General features: G+C 41.0%; 1 protein-coding gene across 11 annotated transcripts in view; it reads left to right on the top strand.

The window, feature by feature from the left end:
• The window catches only part of ppfia1 (PTPRF interacting protein alpha 1), a 61,970-nt gene that overhangs the window by 29,393 nt on the left and 12,468 nt on the right, over positions 1-20,109 (top strand). For 7 of the 11 annotated variants that reach the window (XM_024295100.2, XM_024295096.2, XM_024295098.2 and 4 more), the window contains exons 6-18: positions 1,391-1,492; positions 3,424-3,657; positions 3,789-3,935; positions 4,434-4,568; positions 10,238-10,321; positions 10,406-10,537; positions 10,619-10,681; positions 15,029-15,102; positions 15,183-15,333; positions 15,553-15,558; positions 15,718-15,941; positions 16,016-16,247; positions 19,055-19,084. In XM_024295100.2, the coding sequence (XP_024150868.1) occupies positions 1,391-1,492; positions 3,424-3,657; positions 3,789-3,935; positions 4,434-4,568; positions 10,238-10,321; positions 10,406-10,537; positions 10,619-10,681; positions 15,029-15,102; positions 15,183-15,333; positions 15,553-15,558; positions 15,718-15,941; positions 16,016-16,247; positions 19,055-19,084 (1,614 nt within the window). The remainder of the gene's footprint in view (positions 1-1,390; positions 1,493-3,423; positions 3,658-3,788; positions 3,936-4,433; positions 4,569-10,237; positions 10,322-10,405; positions 10,538-10,618; positions 10,682-15,028; positions 15,103-15,182; positions 15,334-15,552; positions 15,559-15,717; positions 15,942-16,015; positions 16,248-19,054; positions 19,085-20,109) is intronic. The other 4 variants (XM_024295103.2, XM_024295095.2, XM_024295104.2 and 1 more) reach the window with 2 other exon arrangements.

Genomic DNA, 20,109 nt, shown 5'->3' with positions numbered 1-20,109 from the left:
GAACTGCAATGGAAATTGACTTTTTTCTAATTGAATGTGTCTGTCCGAGTACAGAACAGCGGGCACCATGAGAGATCAGCATCACAGCTGATCGTGCATCTCCTCTGTAAAATCAATAACGAAGATTTCCTCATGGCTTCATCTGTAGCCGCACTTCTGCAGCCTGAATACTTGTTCTGGACATTCTTTTACATACCACTGAACGGACTTCTCACTTGCATCTGAGACTATCAGTGGACTCGCTGCGCGAGCCAGCGCGGCACACTGACGTGACGTCACTTAAATGCTCCTTTTTAGTAAATCAAATTAAAAAAACACACACATCGCCGTGTTAAATGACTTATCGCGTGAGTTGATTTGTGTTTTATCGCATTATTATGAAACCGTATCATTCAGACACTGTTTTTTAAAAATTCCTAGAATTTGGTTAAAGTTTCATGTGTAATGAAACAGAACCCAGAGCTGCTGAGTGTTTCTGAATGGTGCGTTCACTGAGCCCCGGATATCGGCAGTAAAACGAAGCAGTTTATCAGAGAAAACATAGAACACCGGCACTGATAAGGATATAATCGATTGATTAAATTGTGTTGAAGAGTCCTCTGAAAAACTGATTTGTTGTGCTGCGGATTGTTTAAAAATGACAAAGACTGAGTTGGGCCGAGTGGCTGTTCGCTTATGTCCTTAGCTCAGTGAACGCACCATGCGCAGATTCTTGTCTTCTGTGGGATCTGTCAATAAACGTGTTCGGATGTTTAAGGAAAATAAAGTGATGGGTTCATGAGACTGAATTAAAGCGTTTGAGGAGCGTATCCACTAATAATAGTTATAATTAATTAATAATAATTAATTAATAATTTATAATTTTGTTAAAAACATTTCATTTGTTCATTACCTCAAAATGTGACAAGATCTGTTGAGATTAATAAAGTTCTGAATATTGATATCTGTTTCCTAGCATTTGGTCATTATAGATAATTATGCTAAGAAATCAGTGTCTTCACATAGAGAAGTATCATTATTCATTATTAATAATGTAGAACTAAAGGCAAACTAAGCAAATGTATTATTTCAAACTGGTAGCCCTTCGTATGATTCAGTACCCATGAAGTAGCCCGCAGTTCCAAAAAGGTTGGTGACCCCTGGTCTAAACCAACTCTCCAAAAGAAGCTAAAAGACCCTTTTCTATGGTTGCATCTAACCAGAGTGTTTAAGGTTTGTGCTTCACAGATGTTTGATGCTTCTGTGGGTTCCCTCCTGTAGGCATGAACTCTAAAACTGCATTTTATCCAAACAAACTTAAGTATTCATAGATCACTGCTTTGATCATGGATGCTGTTGATAAAATAATCAGCCAGACATGCACTGATGCTGTTTTTTTGTTTTTTTCCAGTTGTCTTATCTTAGAGAGCAAAACAGTCAGAAAAGAGGGTTGGCTGATGGAACGATTGAGGTCAACCACAACTTTGAGAACACCCCCAGCACCAATGGAAAGGTGAGTGTGACTGTGCTACTGGCAAACCCTCTACCACTGCTGCTGAGCTGGACATATATTTTATGGTCTTAAAATCAGGTCGCCGCCATAAGCATTTATTACAAAATTTTATAAGAGATAGTTGCTCTCTAAAGCTGTTTCTCAGCCATCTCACAGATGCAGTGGTGCAGTATGACAGCCGTCCCGTTTCCCTTTTGCTTACACTGCGACTTCAGACTGGTACTGGGGTGTGGTGCTAATAAGTGTAGTGTTGAAACGCAGCATTTCAGAGGCATGCAGCATAACCATTCAGTGACCCCACCACTCCTTATTTTCTTCAGTTCAAGTTTGTAGTGATGATCCTCATCATAAGCAGTTAACAGTGAGGCTGTCATAGATACATAACATTCATACATTACACAGTTATGTACTAATTGGTGCCAAGCTCTGTTCTGCACTGTCTTGCTACATGCTGGTTTTTAGTATTTGCATTGCATGTTATGCCATGCATATGTGGAGCACACAGAGCTGTGGTTCCAACCATGCAGACTCAGGTTAGATTGCTGCATCACCAGATTCCAGACAACTGATTGTCCAGAGATTCAGCAGACTCGTGCTGTCACAGCCTTAAAAATTGTGGATATTTTCCCTTCAAAACAGAGAGGGACTGGAGCCACCCGGAGACTTCTTTGGATTTCTTTCTTTTAAAGAAACAACGAAAAAGAGCTAGCTCAGCCTCCATGTTCTCCACCGTTGTATTGAGACAACAAAAACAAAGGCAGAGTTGATGCACAGGAAGACCACTTTTCTACCACTTTAAGGCAGGACTTAAACGGTATTCTGCATCTAAAATGAAAGTTTTTTGCTGATCACAGCTAGCTCAGAGGAGAAATTAAGTGTTGGTGTTATACTGGGGGCGGAGCTGTCAGAGCAGACTCTTCTTGAAAGAGGCGGTCTGACTCTGTGACATCATCACAGGAGGACCCGCTTGTTTTCATGGGTATGGGAGGGGCAGCTGCAAAAAGTGCAGGTTTTTAGAGGATTACTCTTAAATGCATGAATGGATAGAAATATCACTTTGGGGTTCGTTAAAGTGAGGAATAAACAGTATAATGCACTTAAAAACTCAAGAAGTAGAATTTTCATGGTATGGCCCCTTAAGCTTTTTACAAAATACAATTATCCCACAGCAGCAACTTGTGAAAAGGGGAATTGATAGTGAAAGAATCAAAGGTTTGTCAGCTTTGCTGGTTGAGGCGGTCTGTATTGGATTAATACTTTAAAATACGTGTTCCTGTTTAAAAGAAAAAAAAACCCTAAGTTCATCACATCTGAACAAATTTATCTTCTAGAAAATGTCCTCTGTATTCACATCATTATGTTGTTCTGTAAACTGCAGATGTGTTTCTGAATAAAACTCTGGTAAAACAGATTGGAATCACAACTGGAGATAGCTATAGAAGCTGGAAAAAACAGTTTAACAAACATGATGGCTTCCATGTGCATCTGCAGCTCATGAGGGAAAGCAGTCATCCACTGTTGGAGGTTTGGCTCTGGCTCGTTGTGCAGATGTGTTCTTCTGAGTTTTAGGAAGTAAAATCCTACATTTTCCAAAATAAATGAAAACTATCAAACTGATGCAAATCAAGAATGTGTTTGTAGTTTTGTGTTCTTTGTTCGGCATCCATCAAATGTTGATACAGCAGCAAGCTTTCTCCCTGTTTGAATGTTTTTATTTGTTTACACCATTGGAAGCACGGTGAACGCTAAAGGAAATCGTGTGGCAACGGCCTGGCCTCAAACGTTGACTAGAATACATCATATAATAGAATACAGCAATAATAAGATTTTAATAAGCTGGAAGACATAACTGTAACGGGTAGATAGCAGATGAGGCAGCAGGTCAAACACTAGAAAATCTTCGTTTAATTAACCACACCTGCATTTTTCAGCGATCATCAGATGGCTCTCTGAGCCAGGAAGAGGAGTCAGGCTCTGCCTTTGGGAAGGCAGGAGAGCTCCAGGAGGTCGTGGACCGCCAGACCGCTGACTTGGGCCAGATGAAGGAGCGCATGGCCGCTATGGTGTCACGCATCAGTGAGCTGGAGGAGGATCTGGACACGGCCCGAAAAGACCTCATCAAGTCCGAAGACATGAGCACCCGTCTCCAGAGAGACCTCAGAGAGGTCAGTATGAAGCTCCAAAGCCAGGATGACTTCACACATTTAGCTGTTCTCAAAGTTGGAATCTATCTCCTGAAGATCTGCAGCAGAGTGACGGGTGATCTAAACTCACATGTGAATTTTTGTGTGAACAGTCAATGGCGCAGAAGGAGGACATGGAGGAGAGGATCACCACCCTGGAGAAGCGCTACCTGGCAGCTCAGCGGGAGGCAACCTCCGTCCACGACCTCAATGACAAGCTGGAAAATGAAGTGGCCAACAAGGAGTCTCTTTTCAGACAAGTGTGTCCTGAACTCCTGCTCAGTTTCTCCAAAAAGAACCTGCAGCGGATTCTAATAGTAAAACTAGTCCAGACATTTTAGAGCTCGTAGTTATAGCTACTTTTTGAATGTTGATGTTTGAGTCTTGGGGGGCCTACAGATCTTTGTTGCATTTCTTAGGGTGGTGCTAATGAATTCTTGCTGAATTCAGGCTCTTTCTGACACCACATCCTCTGAATGGAAAGCCTTGAAGACACTGGTTTGTTCTCCTGTCTGCTAGGGCCTTCCTTCAGTTCTTTTTAGAATTCTTCTTTGTGGCATGTTAAATGGCCTTTTTTTTTCTCCTCCTGCCCCGCTCCACCCTTCCCCTTTCTTCACCCCGTCTTCCTTAGTCTGCCTTTTTCTCACCCCAGCCTTTATTCATTTTTTTCCCTGGGTGTAAATATTGAGACAAAGAGACAAAGCTCAGAGGATGTGTGAACAGATTTGTTCACCAGTGTTGTGGTTGGTTTGCCGCAGGCGGAGGAAAGAAACCGGCAGCTCCAGGAGAAGCTGGAGCTGGCTGACCAGAAGTTGCAGCAGACCATCCGCAAGGCGGAGACTCTGCCTGAGGTGGAGGCTGAGTTGGCGCAGAGAGTCGCTGCCCTCACAAAGGTACCAGCACCTGTCCATCATATTAGAACAGTGGCTCTGACGGTGTGACTGATGCTACACCCTTCCAGTTTTAAATGTCAGAATCAGATGTACATTCACAGATAAAATCATACAAGCATACAAAGACATTACATTTTTCTCCTCTTCTACGGAACCAGCACTCTCTAGATACTTCAGGTCAATCTCACAGGGGGCCAAAATCCACATTACACCTTAGGTCACGAGTCGAACAAGAACAACATTTATTGAACTGTAAAAACAAAAATTTTAAAGTATTTAAAACGTACATTTTTAACATAACTATAAATAAAAACAGATTATTATTAGTTATTATTAAAAAATAAATCAACTTAAACCTTAAATAACTTTCAGTATTTTACTCTCCATAATGATACATTCTGTCAAAAGGATACAAGTTAGTTGCTTAAATATGTTAGTAGGTTAACATTGGGCCGTTTATAATATTGATGTAAAATGATGTGTAGGGCTGGATATAATCGCCCCGTGGGGGTGGGCTTTGACTTTGACACATGTGCTTTAGTTGATCACTTTGAATTAGAGGTGTGTATTGGCAAGAGTCTGGCGATACGATACGTATCCCGATACATGTCTCACAATACGATATGTATCGCGATATTTCCCAAGACTGTACCAAAGCAATTTTTCACTTTTTTATTTGTAACCCTTCCGCTCTCATTGGCTTGTTTACATTAAAAGTGGGGTCATCTGGACCCCACAAGACAGTGCGCTGAACTTCTTTTTTCCAATGATTGTTGATCTTTACTGGTGTCCAATGACAGACATGAAGTCTTGTCCAGCTTTGTCATGGAATGGGTAACACCTCAATGTAAGGGTGGGGTCATCTGGACCCCATAAGAGAGCATGAGGGTTAAGGGTATGACTTGAATTGAATCTACCTGAATTTAAATGTATTTGATTGTAATAAAATGGTCAAATGAATTGTATTTAATGATCACAGCGATAAACACAGCAACTGGATCTCATATACCAGTTTCTTGTGTCCAGAAATTCATGCTGCTTTTCTTTTGGTAAATTACAAAATATTTGTTTTTTAAGGGAACAATCAATATCGTCTGATTTCAACAACAAAATATTCTTCAGTAAAAGAAAAAATAAAATGAATGTGCTTTAACTAATAAGTTTCTAAAATTGTGACTGCAAGATTGCTAAGTCTTGCATTCAAACAGTTCATTAACCTTAAGGAGTGCTTCAAAAGTGAAGGAAAAACAAACCCATTCTTTCCTGAAACATGTCAGTGTGATGACAGGATGAATGAGGCTAGGATGTTTTATTTACATGACAGTCAGTGCTGCAGCTCAAGTTTTCTCAAAGCTGAAATAAATGTGTATTTCACTGCTAATCACTACGACATTGCTCATTTTTCAGAGCGTCTACATCACTCTGATCCATCAGGTCTCCTTGCATGACCGAGCCCTGAATTGTTGGCTCAAGCTGAACAAAACAATATGACATAAAATATGAACATGTTAGGAATGTTGGTGTGGTTAACAAAAAAAACCTCTGTTGTCGAGGAAATCCAAACATGTTGTTTTGCCGATTCAACTAAAAATCACACAGACATGTTCGTCACCCCCAAGTGACTAAAACATGAAATGGTTGCTATGGAGGTTAAACAAAGGAGATACACCATTTTGAAAAAAAAAACATATTTATCTGTTTGTTTAAGATAAGAGTTTCTTGCAACTTGTACGTGTTTAAAAAGAAGTTCAAAACCATTAAATTGGAATTTTTCTTTTTCTACGTTATAATGTGTCATATGCAGTATGACCAGAAGAGAGGGTTGTGTAGCAGCCGTTCAGTCAATGACGGTGGGTCTAAAGCAGGGGCCCCCAAATTACGGCCCACGGGTCGGATCCGGTCCACCTCCACATTTGGCCCGGGCCCCCAAAAACTATCAGAGATCCATTTCTCTTTTTCTCAGTCTGGCTGATGGAGACCCACATAGAACGTGACTTTAGTCCTCCCTTCTGCAGTCTGAACTATGACGGGAGAGGATGGTCGCCCAGCAGGCCATACAGCTCTGCTTGTGCCTTTCTTCTTTTTTTTTTAATTCTTGATGAATTTAGCACCACTAAAATGAAAACCTGAGTTTAAGTATCTCTCTTTACAAAGCTGCATCTCATGTCAGACTCTCCAGAAACAGAAGACCTGCTTTTCTTCTGGGCATGTTAATATTCTTAGATATATCTTGTAGGGCTTTGGGTCGTTGCTTAGATGGTGATCCGATTTGATTCACGAATCAAACCACGATTCTTACTTTTTAATATGTTTGTTGCTACGTGTGTAACTTTTTACTGGATGCATGAAAATTTTAATTACATGTATTAAATCACTGTCATTTATGCCTTTGTTTAGAACAGGAGATCAGAATCTACAAAACTGATAAAAACACAAAGATTTAGTTAGAAAGAAATGGTGATTTGTCATTTTAAACCTTTTCTTAATCAATGTTTTGGTCAACCCTAGAACACTTTCGCTATAAAAAGTTACACCGTCCCTTTTGGTGGGTAATTTTTACCCAATACAATATACCCAATAAAAAGTATTTGTCCTAAAAAAATGATCAAAAATATGACAACAAATGATAAATTAGAGTTGTTTCTTTTATTTTCAACAGTGGTTTATATAACAAAATGGAAATAAAAAACATAAGAAAATCTTAAAAACATCCTTGAAAATTACTGAAAAATTAGGAATTTAAGAGCAAAAATCCCTATATATATAAAAAAAATATATATATATATATTATCCAGGGACCATTAAAAAAAAGCAACATATTGAATATCATGTAAATACTTTTGCTCAGGTGAAAATCATCGGCGCTAGTGCTCCAGGGTTAAGATCCTCACTAACATAAACAACATAAAAAGAACATCTTGAACTTCACTGCTGTTTATGATGATTTAACTACAAAACCTGAACATTTCTGCAACATTTTACGCCCTAAGCCACTGTGGAACTCCAACCCTGGAGGGCCGGTGTCCTACATGTTTTCCAACTAACCTGCCATAGAATCGTCTTATTGACTAAACACACCTGATCCAGGTAATCAGCAGCAGATGAGGCAGGGATTCTGGAAAACCAGCAGGACGTCGGCCCTCCAGGACTTGAGTTTGACACCCCTGCTCTAAGCATTAGATATTGATGCAAAGCTGGTATAAAAAGTGGCTTATTTCCACGTCAGAATCAGCTGATTCACATTGATTACATCCACACTTCAGCTGTGTAGTGTTACATATCAACGCGAGGCTGCCTTTTAGAACTTATGTCAGTAAGCAGGGCTTCTGTTTTTGAAAAGAAAAAAAAACACTTGCTAGTCTTACTTTGAAAACAGGAAGCTTCCCCAACACTTTATTTTGAAGATTTGTTTACATCTAGTGACAGTAGCGCTGTACATTTGGCTTTGTTTTAGTTCATAAACTTAAAATCCAACATTATTCTGCATTTCAGAGCAATGAATGCATTGTTCCCGAAAATTATTTTACTAAATTTTACTTTACATTATACATACACAGCATCTATACTATACTATCATACTATACATTCTAAAAAGATCAGGAATCAGCGATCTTCGACGTTGTGAATATTCAAACTTGAAATTTTCAGGAACAGATGGCGAATATCCGATAACTAGAATACTCCTTACAGCCCTAATGTCCTGAAGTTGTACCTTTCATGACTTATCCAGTAGCAGCTAAAGCTGGAGAATTGTGTCTGAAATAAAAAACTCATAAATGTGACTCTGTTCAATCAAAAATACTTCCAAAGAAGTCATCCGAAGCAGCATAACAAACAACACAGATGACAAGAATGGTAATGAAACAAAGTCCAAAAGCTTATCATGGTGGTTTGATCCATGTACATATGTAGTTCGCTTCATGACGTTAATGTTGGAAAGATCAAAGTTAAGGGTGACATCATTGATCAAGTCCATGAACATGCTGCATTCCCTGGTGGTGAACAGGTGTGTTTGCTCTAATGGCCTCTTTTGATGGCTCCTGCTGGCACTCCCTCCTCTTTTTTCAGCCACAAGAGACTCTTCCTGTCAGGGTCTGACATAAACAAGCAAAGGCTTCTAGAGAGCCGGCCCAAAAGAGCTCACTAGTCAGTTTAATTAAGGGAAAAAATGCCATTCTGTACGGTGTAAAAAAAAAAAAAAAGAATATCCTGAAATACTTTTATCATATTAGTGAACTCATTCAGTCAGGTGCTTATGTTTCTAAACTCAGCAGAAATCATCACCTTTTACTTCTGAAGAGAATTGTAAGAAATGAGGTTTAGAGGAATCACATTGTTTTCCTTCTTATTTCACTGTTCCGCAATTAATTTTTTGTTTGTTTTAAACATTTGTCTTAGTCATTTGGTTATTTGCAGAATAAGCTGAATAACTATCTGTAACATAGCTCTGCTCGGTGGGAAGCTTTACTTCCTGTTTATCATCTACAGCAGGGGTCCCCAACTATTTAGGCAAGAGATCCGGTAACCCTGTCAGCTTGGTAGACCGGGGTCCGAACACACAAAAACATTCAGACAGTAATTCACTTTTATTTTCTTTTATTTAATTGCAATTTGTAGTTGAATTGGCAAATACTTTTTCAGCTTTTTTGTCTCAAAAAGTATTTCTGTCATTCATTTTTACACTAAATTACTTACATTTACATAACTACATTGAAGAATTAAAAAAATAAATTGCTCATAAACTTGCTTCCATGTAGTGCAATATGCGTACTCTTTCACAAACATTCTATTTTACTTAGAGTGCAACAGTAACATGAATGCACCTCAAAAAGCATTCGTAATTATGATTCATAATCGTGCAAATGTTAACTGTCTGTTTTACAACCCTTAACAGTAGGTTACGAATAATACTACATATTGATCATTCATGTAATAACTTTGATAATTGCAAAAAAACTTTACAAACATAAAGATAGACTACACTCGTATTGAGCACTCGTGAGCTCGCTGTTGTGCTGTTAGCATTTCTGTGTTGTAGGCTCGTATTGTCATTTCAGTTCATGTATTTTCCATGCCCACCTCACTTATCCTGGGGGGTTATTTATGTCAAAAGTTTTGGGTTTTGTCTCGTAGCACCGCTTGATATCGGTGCTTTTAACAAAAGCAACAACCTCCATGTGTTTTTAATCTGGTAGAACTCACCGCTGGTAAAATGAAAGCGAAAGCTTCGGTCCACTCATGTCGAAAGACACGATTTTCAGAGTCCACTTTTCTCATTGTTCACTCAATCACTAGATAACTTTACGTCCCAATATGTAAACATTAGCATGCAGGCAGCTCTTTGCCGGTGGAAGGACCCCGGTCCACACGTAGCTGTCCTCGCCCACGCCTGTTCAAAAACCACGTTGGGTAAAGATGAATGTAAAATCATTTTTTTTATTAAAAATGCTTGGCGGTCCGCATAAAAGGGTCTCGGGACCCGGACCGCGGTTGGGGACCTCTGATCTAAAGGCTGCAGAGTCTTTGCTGTTAACTCCCAGGTGATTCCATCCTATGAGAAGGTTACATATTCATTCCCAATAAGATGGCTATAGACTTTCCTTGGTAAGCCAGGTCTATGATGTGTGATGTCACATTACTGAAAATAAGTTCAGGTTGTCTGTATGCAGGCAGAGGAGCGCCATGGTAATGTGGAAGAGAGACTGAGGCAACTGGAGGCCCAGCTCGAGGAGAAGAACCAGGAGCTGCTGCGGGTGAGATGATGGGAGGAGTTTCTGTTTGTTTGTTTGTTTTGTGTGTGGACGGTACACACTAAAGGGCGCGGTTGGCTTTTGCAGGCGCGCCAGCGAGAGAAGATGAACGAGGAGCACAACCGCCGCCTCTCTGAGACGGTGGATAAGCTGCTGTCAGAGTCCAACGAGAGGCTGCAGCTTCACCTGAAGGAGAGGATGTCTGCTCTGGAGGACAAGGTGATGAGCTCAGCTGTGCTCTTCCTCTCTGTCAACGCAATGACTGACTTCAGTGTTTGACCTGATACCCATCTCCTTCAGAATGCTTTGATTAGAGAACTCGATCACATGAAGAAGCTTATTGAGGAGTCTCACCACGAGAAGGTATGAAAACACAACTCTTTTTTGTTTTCTTCCTATCAGTGCTTGTTAGGCTGCCACTAACAATTATTTTAATAGTCGACTAATCACTGATTACATTTTTTGTTTAGTTGACTAATCGGATCATTTGTAAATTGAATGTAAAACACAGATTTTACCCATCATTAGTTCTAAACTTGAAATGTTTAAGCTATATACTAACTAAAAATAAAGACAATTAGGACAGTAGTTTTTAAACCTTTATATAATCTCTTTCCTTCATTTGTTTCTGGCATTAGAACAAGATTAAATCAAACGAGGTCAGCATCTGAAACAAAGGAACTATTTTTCACAAAGATAAAGTTTTGACTCAAATAGAGCTAAAGTGCATTTTGTGCTGAGCGGTCACAACTGTATTCAACTTCACAACACTGACTCTGGAGAATCATTTCTCCATGTCTGCAGACAGACTTGATCTGTTTAGAGAGCAGATGTTCCTTCAGCAGAGACATTTCACTCTGATGGGGTCCAGGTCACAGGGATGCACACAAACATTTAGCTAACAAGTTGGCTCTCTGCTTGTGTTAGCTTAGCTCAGTGTTCCTCAGTTATTTTCTCTCACGCCCATCCTATGAAGAACTTATTCTTTCGCACCCCCCCTACAACTTTCTGCTGCAAATATCATCGGTATCATTAGTTTATTTACTCAAGTTAAATGAATATCTCTTTAAAATATTGTACCTTTATTATCATTAAAGAATAATTTAAAAAACTTCTAAATAATCTGTTTTATTATTTTTTCTTTCTGTCTTTTTTTTATTTATTTTTTTAGAATCCTTCCAAAACTTTCAGACAAAGTAAAATCAAGTCTTTCCTTGTTTCCCTCCACAGTAGTGATGAATTCTGGCTTTTCTCTCAGATTCAGTTCTTTGGTTCACTGTAAACAGCGGCTCTTTCTGCTAGCAAATGGATTTTTAGGTTGTTTTTGCTTTATTTAATTTATTATCAACTACTATGTAGGATTATAATTATAATAATTTAAGTTATTAAGTTAATTAATAATTAAGTTATTAATTATTCAGTTTTTAACTCTATACATTTTAAGGTTTTTCCTCTTAAACACATTTGAAGTGAACAACACAAAACTCTGCAACCACAACCCAAAATACAAATGAAAGTGTACAAAACCAACAAAGACTTTTATTCACAATAACGTTAAGAAAGACAAAAGAGTCTCAGCTTTGAGGATGTAATCTGGTTCTTCTATCAGTAATGATCTGCTCTGTTCTAGAGAAGATTCTGCAGGTTGGTAGTGGAGTTCTATAGAATGATTTCCTGCAGATTCTCTTCCTTCATACTATCAATAAAAGCCAAAAGTTTCCAATTTTTCCTTCTTTACCACTGATCTCATCTTTTTTACGTTTTGTGTTTATGTTCTCTCTCTGTCTCTGTCCCTTCTTTGCTCTTACGCAGCAGCACGTGTAAGCGCCCACCCCCCCCCAAGACACAACACACGCACCACAGTGCCAATGCGCGCTCAGCTTTTTGTCTCTTTCCCCTCCTTTTCTTTTCATCCCTGTTAAATATTTTTCCATCGCAATTCTTTAGGTTTAATTAAGTATTTTACCCTCTCTCTGTGTGGATATCACGGTCACTGACGGTCCTCTGATCACCTGTTTCGTAACTAACAGAAATTGCATGATCCTCGGGGCTGTCCCGCGCCCCCCCTGCCATCGCCCCACCATTTGAGAAACACTGGCTTAGCTTAACTAGACGGCAATCCCTGTTCAGCGTTATAGCCAGTCACAACATGCGCCCTCTTCAGGTGTTCATGCATCACCATAGTGCTGCCACAAGTTCTACCTGCACTGGAACCTTTTGCTCCACTGTCGTGTTGTTCTGGTACCCAGTCTTCCCAGAACTCCCTGTGACTTCACTACTGACCTAGATTAGCACTACTGCACATGTGTGTCAAAGAGAATAGCAGATGCTGCATTGGAAAGTTTGCATAGTTTTTAAATCAAAAACATAAAAGCAAACAAAAAAAACGACTAATCGACTATTAAATTAGCCGTCTGATATTTTAGTCATGACAACCCTAGTGCGTGTTGCTCCAATCCCCTTTAGATAATCAGTTTATCATCACTGTTGAACTTTTATCAATATAAATCAGTTATGTAAATCATTGAAAAGCTGAACGTTTCAACAGCTCAGCCTGTACATTCATTTCACAGATACAAGGTAATACAAAGACCCACAGATTTACAGAGGAAAGAAAACACAAACCCTCCTTTTTAGGAAGACGGAGAGTCCCGCAGTGCATCGATCTGATTTTTTTCTTCCTTTTAACAAAAAGGGTCGATCTATAGCGCCCCCAAAGAGGCTTAATGCTGGTTTTCTCTGCATTGCGTCTCCATTGCGTTGACACAAATAACAGAACGTTCATTCATCCACCGGAATGTTTACATCGCCTCTGTCATGTCTGCGTCTGATGTCCGTCTCTCCGCAACGCAAGCTTTACACAGGAGTTCAGTTGTAACCCGTTGATGCTTCAATGCTGCTGCAAAAACGCAGAGAACTGTAAACAGGTCTGGGTTTCAAAATAAAAATTCCTTTTGTACTATCAAAATAAAACTTTAACAGGGTTTTTCCTGGCTTAAAATAAGGTGGTGGTGTCTCATCGCGACCTCAGATTTGCATACCTTAACCCCCCCACCCTCACCTCTTCCGGTCAAAGTTTAATTCCAAAATAAATCTGAAACAAAAAAGTTAAAATCAAACTTTCATTTTTTCTTATTAATTGTAGTATTGAAACTGACTGTGAGGAACATTTAAATATTTCAAATAATTATTATACATATACATAATATATACAATAATTAAACCATAAGAGTGCTATGTTTTTCAATAGGCTATATAACACTTAAGATTTATTTTAATCTGACAGCAGCACATTCAAGTTCCTTTCAAAATAACAGTCACTCTTAAAAAACATCCTCCTAAAGCAGTAAATATGTTATGTTTGTGTTATTCTCTCATTTAAGGACTTTTCTTCTGAACAGAAACTTTAGGTACCGCTGTGGAGCAGAAAATAATAAACTTTAAAGTTAATCTTTAGATAAACAGTTCTGATAATAGATTGAATCAGCATTTTCACTCAGTCATCGGCTGTGTACATTTTTGGTAAAACACATAAGGTCTCTTCATTTAGCGTAATTTCAGGAGTGGTTAAAGGTTATTTTACTATTATTAGATTACCTCATTAAAAAATCATTTCCTCCTTTCGGTTACCAAGAGCTGGTGGCAGCCGCCACCAAAATTCTCTATGCAGGAAAAATCCTGTTTAAAATTACATTTTATATTTGAAGTGACTTGCCCTCTGACGTTAACACCCACATTGCACAGACATCCATCTTCGCCATGGACGACGACAGTTCAATTTTGGAAGAACAAAAACATAACATTTTTTATGACACAAAGCATGCATTTTGCAAGGACTCAGTGAGGAAGGAGAGTCGATGGACTGCTTAAGTTTTGGATGAGTGTAGAGAACGGGACGAACTGAAATCGGGGACCATAGATGCTACGAGGATGATGTAAACCAACAGATGTTCATGGGACAGAATCCTCATGGAACACAATGGAGATGCACCACCAACGCACCAGTGCAAATCTGGGGTTAAGCAGTGTTTTTACATGAAAAGAAAATATTTTACAGACACAAGTGAAGAAAGCACACAGTTTTACACCACTGTGCACATTTAAGTCACTACGAACCAAAAACTCCTCAAGTGAGACAAAGTGGAAAATCCTTGTGGAACGTCTCAATTCTTTGCCATGTTTGAGTTGATGGGGTTCTAGTTCTGCAGGTTTTCAGAAAGTGCCTTTAAAGTCCCCCTCCAATGAAAATCCTGTTTTTAGAGTTTTTATCATGTCTGTGTGTCATTTTTCTTCTGAAAGAGAACCAATGTAATCAGAAATCATTTAGTTTTTGGATTTCCGAGTATTTCTCCTCTTAAATCAATCAAACTGTCTTGGACAGACTCTGTTTGAATGAATGATCTTCTTTCCATCAACAGCTCTGCTGCACATGCACTAAACCCTCATCTGACCACTCAGCTCAGCTCCAAAAGCCACGCCCCCTCAGAGGAGATTTTGGAAACGGAGGCCTCAGATCATCATGAAAATATGGCTTTTTAGGACATTTAGTTTGAGGGGTTTTGGTTAAAAGCATCATAATCGTAACTTTTTTTTAATTAAAAAATTAATCATAGGGGGACTTCAGAAGACGGCTCACGAGAGTTCATCAGCTGAAGCCATAAATGTGTTTTTATCAGATAAGGATGTTTTCTGTGAATGTGCTTCTCACAGGAGCAGCTGCTCATCCAAATTGAGACCATGAGAGCAGAGACAGAGGTCGGCAGGAGCAACTCCTCACTCCACGGGTCAGCCGGTCGACAGAGAGCATACCCTCTTTGATTCAGCCTGCGGCACCTTTTAATCTTTTGCTTTTGTGTGTCTCTAGGCGCTCTCAGCTGGGCAGCACCCCAGATTTCAGGTATCCAGTGTCGGCTTCCTCCATGATGGACGGCAACTCTGACAGCTTCGGCGGCGCTCTGGTTCTGAGGCGACCTCAGAAAGGGAGGATGGTGGCGCTCCGAGACGAGCCATCTAAGGTGAGCTTTGACCCGCTCTGCCACACACTGAGTTTATCCTATGCTGATAACATGAAGACAGTGACTGGCAGTGGGGAGCCGCTGCTCTGCGGTGGGGGGGTTGTGTTTGCCGCAGCCTCAGCCTTTGTGTTGTCTCTCCTGTTTCACTCCCATGTTTGAGCTCTCTGATGGTTTTCTTCTTTTCTGCTTCTTTCTGTTTGCTTCCACTGTGGACATCAGCGACATGTAAGTCCATGTGCTTTAGCCAGCAATAAGGCCTGTGTGCTTGAATATTTACTGAGCTGTTTATGCTCAAACTCTGGTCCTTCTTCATTCTCACACCGTTGCTGTTTCGCCCCGCTCACAATGTTCTCCGGGTTTGTGTCCCTGTGTGCGTCGCTGCAGGTGCAGACGCTGAACGAGCAGGAGTGGGAGCGCATGCAGCAGGCAAACGTGTTGGCTAACGTGGCGCAGGCCTTTGAGAGCGACATGGACGTCTCCGACCTGGAGGAGGACCGGGAGATGATCTTCAGCTCCGTGGACCTGCTGTCCCCTGCTGGTCAGGCTGATGCACAGACGCTGGCTCTGATGCTGCAGGAACAGCTGGATGCTATCAACAATGAAATCAGGTACGCGCAGCTGCCTGCAGCACTTACCACGCCATGAATCCGGCCCTCCACTGAGCTCCTTTTGCTGCTGGCAGGATGATCCAGGAGGAGAAGGAGAACACTGCCATCCGAGCGGAGGAGATCGAGTGCAGGGTGGGGAGTGGCGATGGCATCGGAGGACGCTTTCGCTCGTTGAGCTCCATCCCACCCTCTCTGTGTGCCGGCTCCTCGTTGGGCGGCTCTCCGCCCAGCTCGGGCCACTCCACCCCCAGACGCATTCCTCGCAGCCCCAACAGAGAACTGGACCGGATGGGCGTCATGACCTTGGTATTGGTTGAGCTGTTCTGTTCATGGACCTAAATGTAGTAGAAATCTTGATGGTCTGTTAGTGCCCCCCCCATCATTGGGACCGTTTGTATTTCTGTGCATGTGTAACCATCTGTGTATTCTGCCCCCCCTGCCCCATAGCAATATTGCTATGACCCTTACATCATGCAGAGCTGGCTCTCCCAGCAGACACTAACTTACTTGCCATATGGTGCTTCTGGCTTCAGCCCCCCGCCTAACGCCTGTGGCTATGCACCACACTTTCAGGTACCTCCAGAACCCCCCACAGTCCCCCGGGGTGGGTGCAGCCCCTCCTCTTCCTGTCTCTTCTGCTCCTTATACAAGATAAAAGACGTGTTTTCTCCTCCGTCATCAGATCAGACACATTAACAGCAAGCCTTTAAAGCTGCTTCATTCAAACCAGATGTCTGCAGCTTTTAGAGCCAAACCACCGCTAGCTAAATCACAACATTTAAAGGAACTGTGTGATGGTAAAGAGGAGAACTCCATCTTTATTTGTTTTATAGTCACTGCAGAGATTTTCTCTCACAGACCATGGTTCTGAAGTTCTCCCTCTCTGTCTCTACAGTGTTCCCTCTGTTACGCCGGACACCTTTCATGGCCTGGCTGTGTCATGTTTTTTTTCTTACAGCACATTGTGTTCTGCTCTCTGATTGGCTGTAGACCTTTTCAATCAATCACATCCGTGTTCTCTCCTGTACAGAATGTGTCCAGTTTGCCAGAGTTACATAAAACTGATCACGATCAAATCTATGTTGTCATTCTATAATCCAGGACCTATTTTTCTATGAAGGTTTGAACTTTGAGAGTTTAAACAAGATGAGTTCAAATGTTCATGTCTGTCTGAGAAAGTGAGAAGTTTCACAGATTTATTGTAAAATATATAAATGAATATTAGCATTTTTTGTCTATAGCAGGTCATTTTTAGATGGTAACTCCTACAATAAACGAGGGAACACTGTCTGTATAAAAAAGACCCAGACTGGCCCTCGAGTTGGCGTAGTTATCTGTCAGAGTTCTTCCTTTAGCTTTTGGGGGTTAAGTGAACTACATGGCAAACTAGCTATTGTGCAGTTCAGGTTTCAGAAGGTCCGTAGTTTAAATTCTCCTTTTGAACACGTTGCCTGTTGATGTTTTTCCTATAAAGCAGCAGTTACGCAGCTTTGACTCCTCACTGTGCTCGTAGTTAAGCTGACACCAGGCAACGTTAATGATACTAGAACCCTTTACGTTCTTTTGTGAGGCAGGTCCAACATAGATAGATAGATAGATCGGCCTTTTATCATCATTGTCACAAGACAAGGAAAAGCGAGACATAATATATGTTAAAAAAAGACATTGTGTCTTTGAAGGATTTGTTCCCTCATCTTCTGAACACAGAATGGAAGAACCTTACGGGTTCTCCATTTGAAGCTCTCAGGTTTGTGTTTAAAATGTCCTGGCCTTCTTATGAGGTTGTATTCTGAGCATTTATTTCTGAGCTGATTCAGGAGTGAATGGGAATAGTGACAGCTCCTTGTGTCAGTGCTGTGTGAAAGAGTTTGAACACAGACACTAACCTGCTCCTGAGAGAAACGTTCTCTCCTGGTTCAACATGGTTACAGGAAGCAGAGAGTGTGTCCCTGTGTGCACACGGCCTGCATGCTCTGGCTGCTGCAGCTCCATGTTTGGCGGGGATGTCTCTGCGAGCAGACGTCTGCTTCTGACTGGAACAATGCAGCGTGTGTGCTGCTCCTCTGGGCGAGGCTGTGTCAGCAGAAAGGCATTTTCACTTAACACTCGCTGGTAGAAAAGGTGTCACTAGTCTTCTGCATGAAGGACAGAGTCAGTTTTTCTGTGCTGTAGATTGTGCTGACAGACTGACAGTGCGATTGAGTGCGCTGCTGCAGCGCCACCCTGCAGGCATGTGTTTTAAGCGCAGCTCTGCTGTGATGTTTTTGGGAAAGTTTAATGCTCTGATAAACTTGATAATCCAGTTTAGAAATCTGACGGCTTCAGCTGGTGCAGCGTGAGCTGCTCTGTCTTCTCTGCTTCTTGATGAAGGTCAGGACTTCACGAGTGTCTGGAGCAGAAGGACGGTTTTCATGTCCATCAGCCGTTTGTGAGCCTCTACTGTAAATGCTTTCACTTTACAGGTTTTGGTCTCTAAGACAGTTTATTGTATGACTCTATTCTTTGTTTCATCTGAGTAAAACAAGTGAACCCCCCCTCCCTGGTTCCTGTTGAGGAAAAGTGAGAGATACAGAATGAGTTTGGTCCTAAACCAAATGTTTGCTCCCTCCTGGATTTCTCTTCCTGTTTCCTTTTATAGCTGTTGCTCTGCTCCCTGGCTTGGCCTCCTCCTTCTGTGGAGGGAAGGAAATGAGTGATTAGGTATTTCCCCCCTGAGGCAAAGAAAGTCATGGAAATATGACATGCTGGTGGTTTATATGCTCTAATGCCAGGTTTGTGAGGAATGTGGTGGAAAGACCTCCCACCCCCACCCCTCTGTGCAAAGAGAAAAAGACAACAGACTGAACCTTCAGGTGTTTTATGTCCTGGAAAACCACAGAGAAGGATCTTCCAGGCCTTCAGCTCCTCTCCAGCTCCTTTAAGCTGATACGGTTCTTTTCTGACTTGGCTGCACCCCCCCCCCACCCCCCCATCCCGAGTGAAGTGCTGCTGCTCTGAACACTTTAGGATCAAACTCTTCGTGTGTTTCTCGGTTTGTGTTGCATGGCTTTGTTCCTCTGCTGAGCATCTCACTAACTGCTTTGTCTCCTTTCTCCATTTTTGCCACTCGTCAGCCTAGTGACTTACGCAAGCACCGCAGGAAGGTAAACCAGCAACCTGCTTTGCAGACCAGTCGAATGTTGACCCCCTCCCAGTCTGTTCCTCTCGTCCTATGACTGCCTTCATGACTGTTCAAGTTTATCTGAAAGGTTACGTTATGTGACTCAGTTTGACGACTTGTTGTCCCGCATAAGTCCACGGAGGGAAAAAAATAAAAGTGAAAATGAAATTAGAGGATTCTCCTCTATGTTGGTTTTGGACTCCACCTCTGATCATGTCAACACATCACAGGCCAAAGCTTGTCCCTGATTGGCTTACGTAAAGTGTGTCCTTTTACAAAGTCCACATTTTTGATTTCTTTCCACGCTGCTTCCAGACAAACGCACCGGCCCTGACAAGCAAATCACGTTCAGTGTGAAAGCAGCTTTACTGCACATTTGAGCAAAAGTTGAGCAAAAATTTGTAGTTTTTAACAATGTTCGTGTGGTAAGCTTTAAAAAAGTGCAGTTCCTTGCTGCTCACACATTATTGTTTATCTGACTATCTTAATAATGTAATACATCCCTGGCTCAAGTGAGGTTAGGCGGGTTTACACCTGGTCTGTGCAATTTTAATGGTATGCTGAGAAACACGTCATCCTTCAACTGCTAAGAAGATAACTCCACACTTTTATTTATCTAAAGCACGCCCTCCAGATCATTTTATTTTGTATTGTTATTAATGGCCCCATGTTATCTTGCGCTTTTTTTCTAAGTTGTGTAATTTTAACAAAAAATATATTTTTATGGAGAGTAAAATATTGAAAATTATTTAAGATTTAAGTTGATTTATTGTGGAATAATATTCCTGCCCTTTTCTTATTCATAATTATGTTAAAAAGTTCCGGTTTTAAAGTTTTAAAAATGTAGTTTAGAGAGTTCAGTTTCTCCTGTTCAGCCCCCGTCCTAAGGTGTGTTTTGGATTTTTGCCAAATGTGTGATTGAGTTTGATACCCCTGATCTAAATAATGCACGCTCTTTGATCTACTGTAAATTTTCAGTCGTTTACGTGATCAACGTGAGTTCTTTGA

Source organism: Oryzias melastigma, linkage group LG3 (assembly GCF_002922805.2).
Source record: "Oryzias melastigma strain HK-1 linkage group LG3, ASM292280v2, whole genome shotgun sequence".
In the NCBI taxonomy this organism is placed as follows: Eukaryota; Metazoa; Chordata; class Actinopteri; order Beloniformes; family Adrianichthyidae; genus Oryzias; species Oryzias melastigma.
Note: the sequence above shows the minus strand (reverse complement) of the source record. Positions and strands in the feature narration are given on the sequence as shown.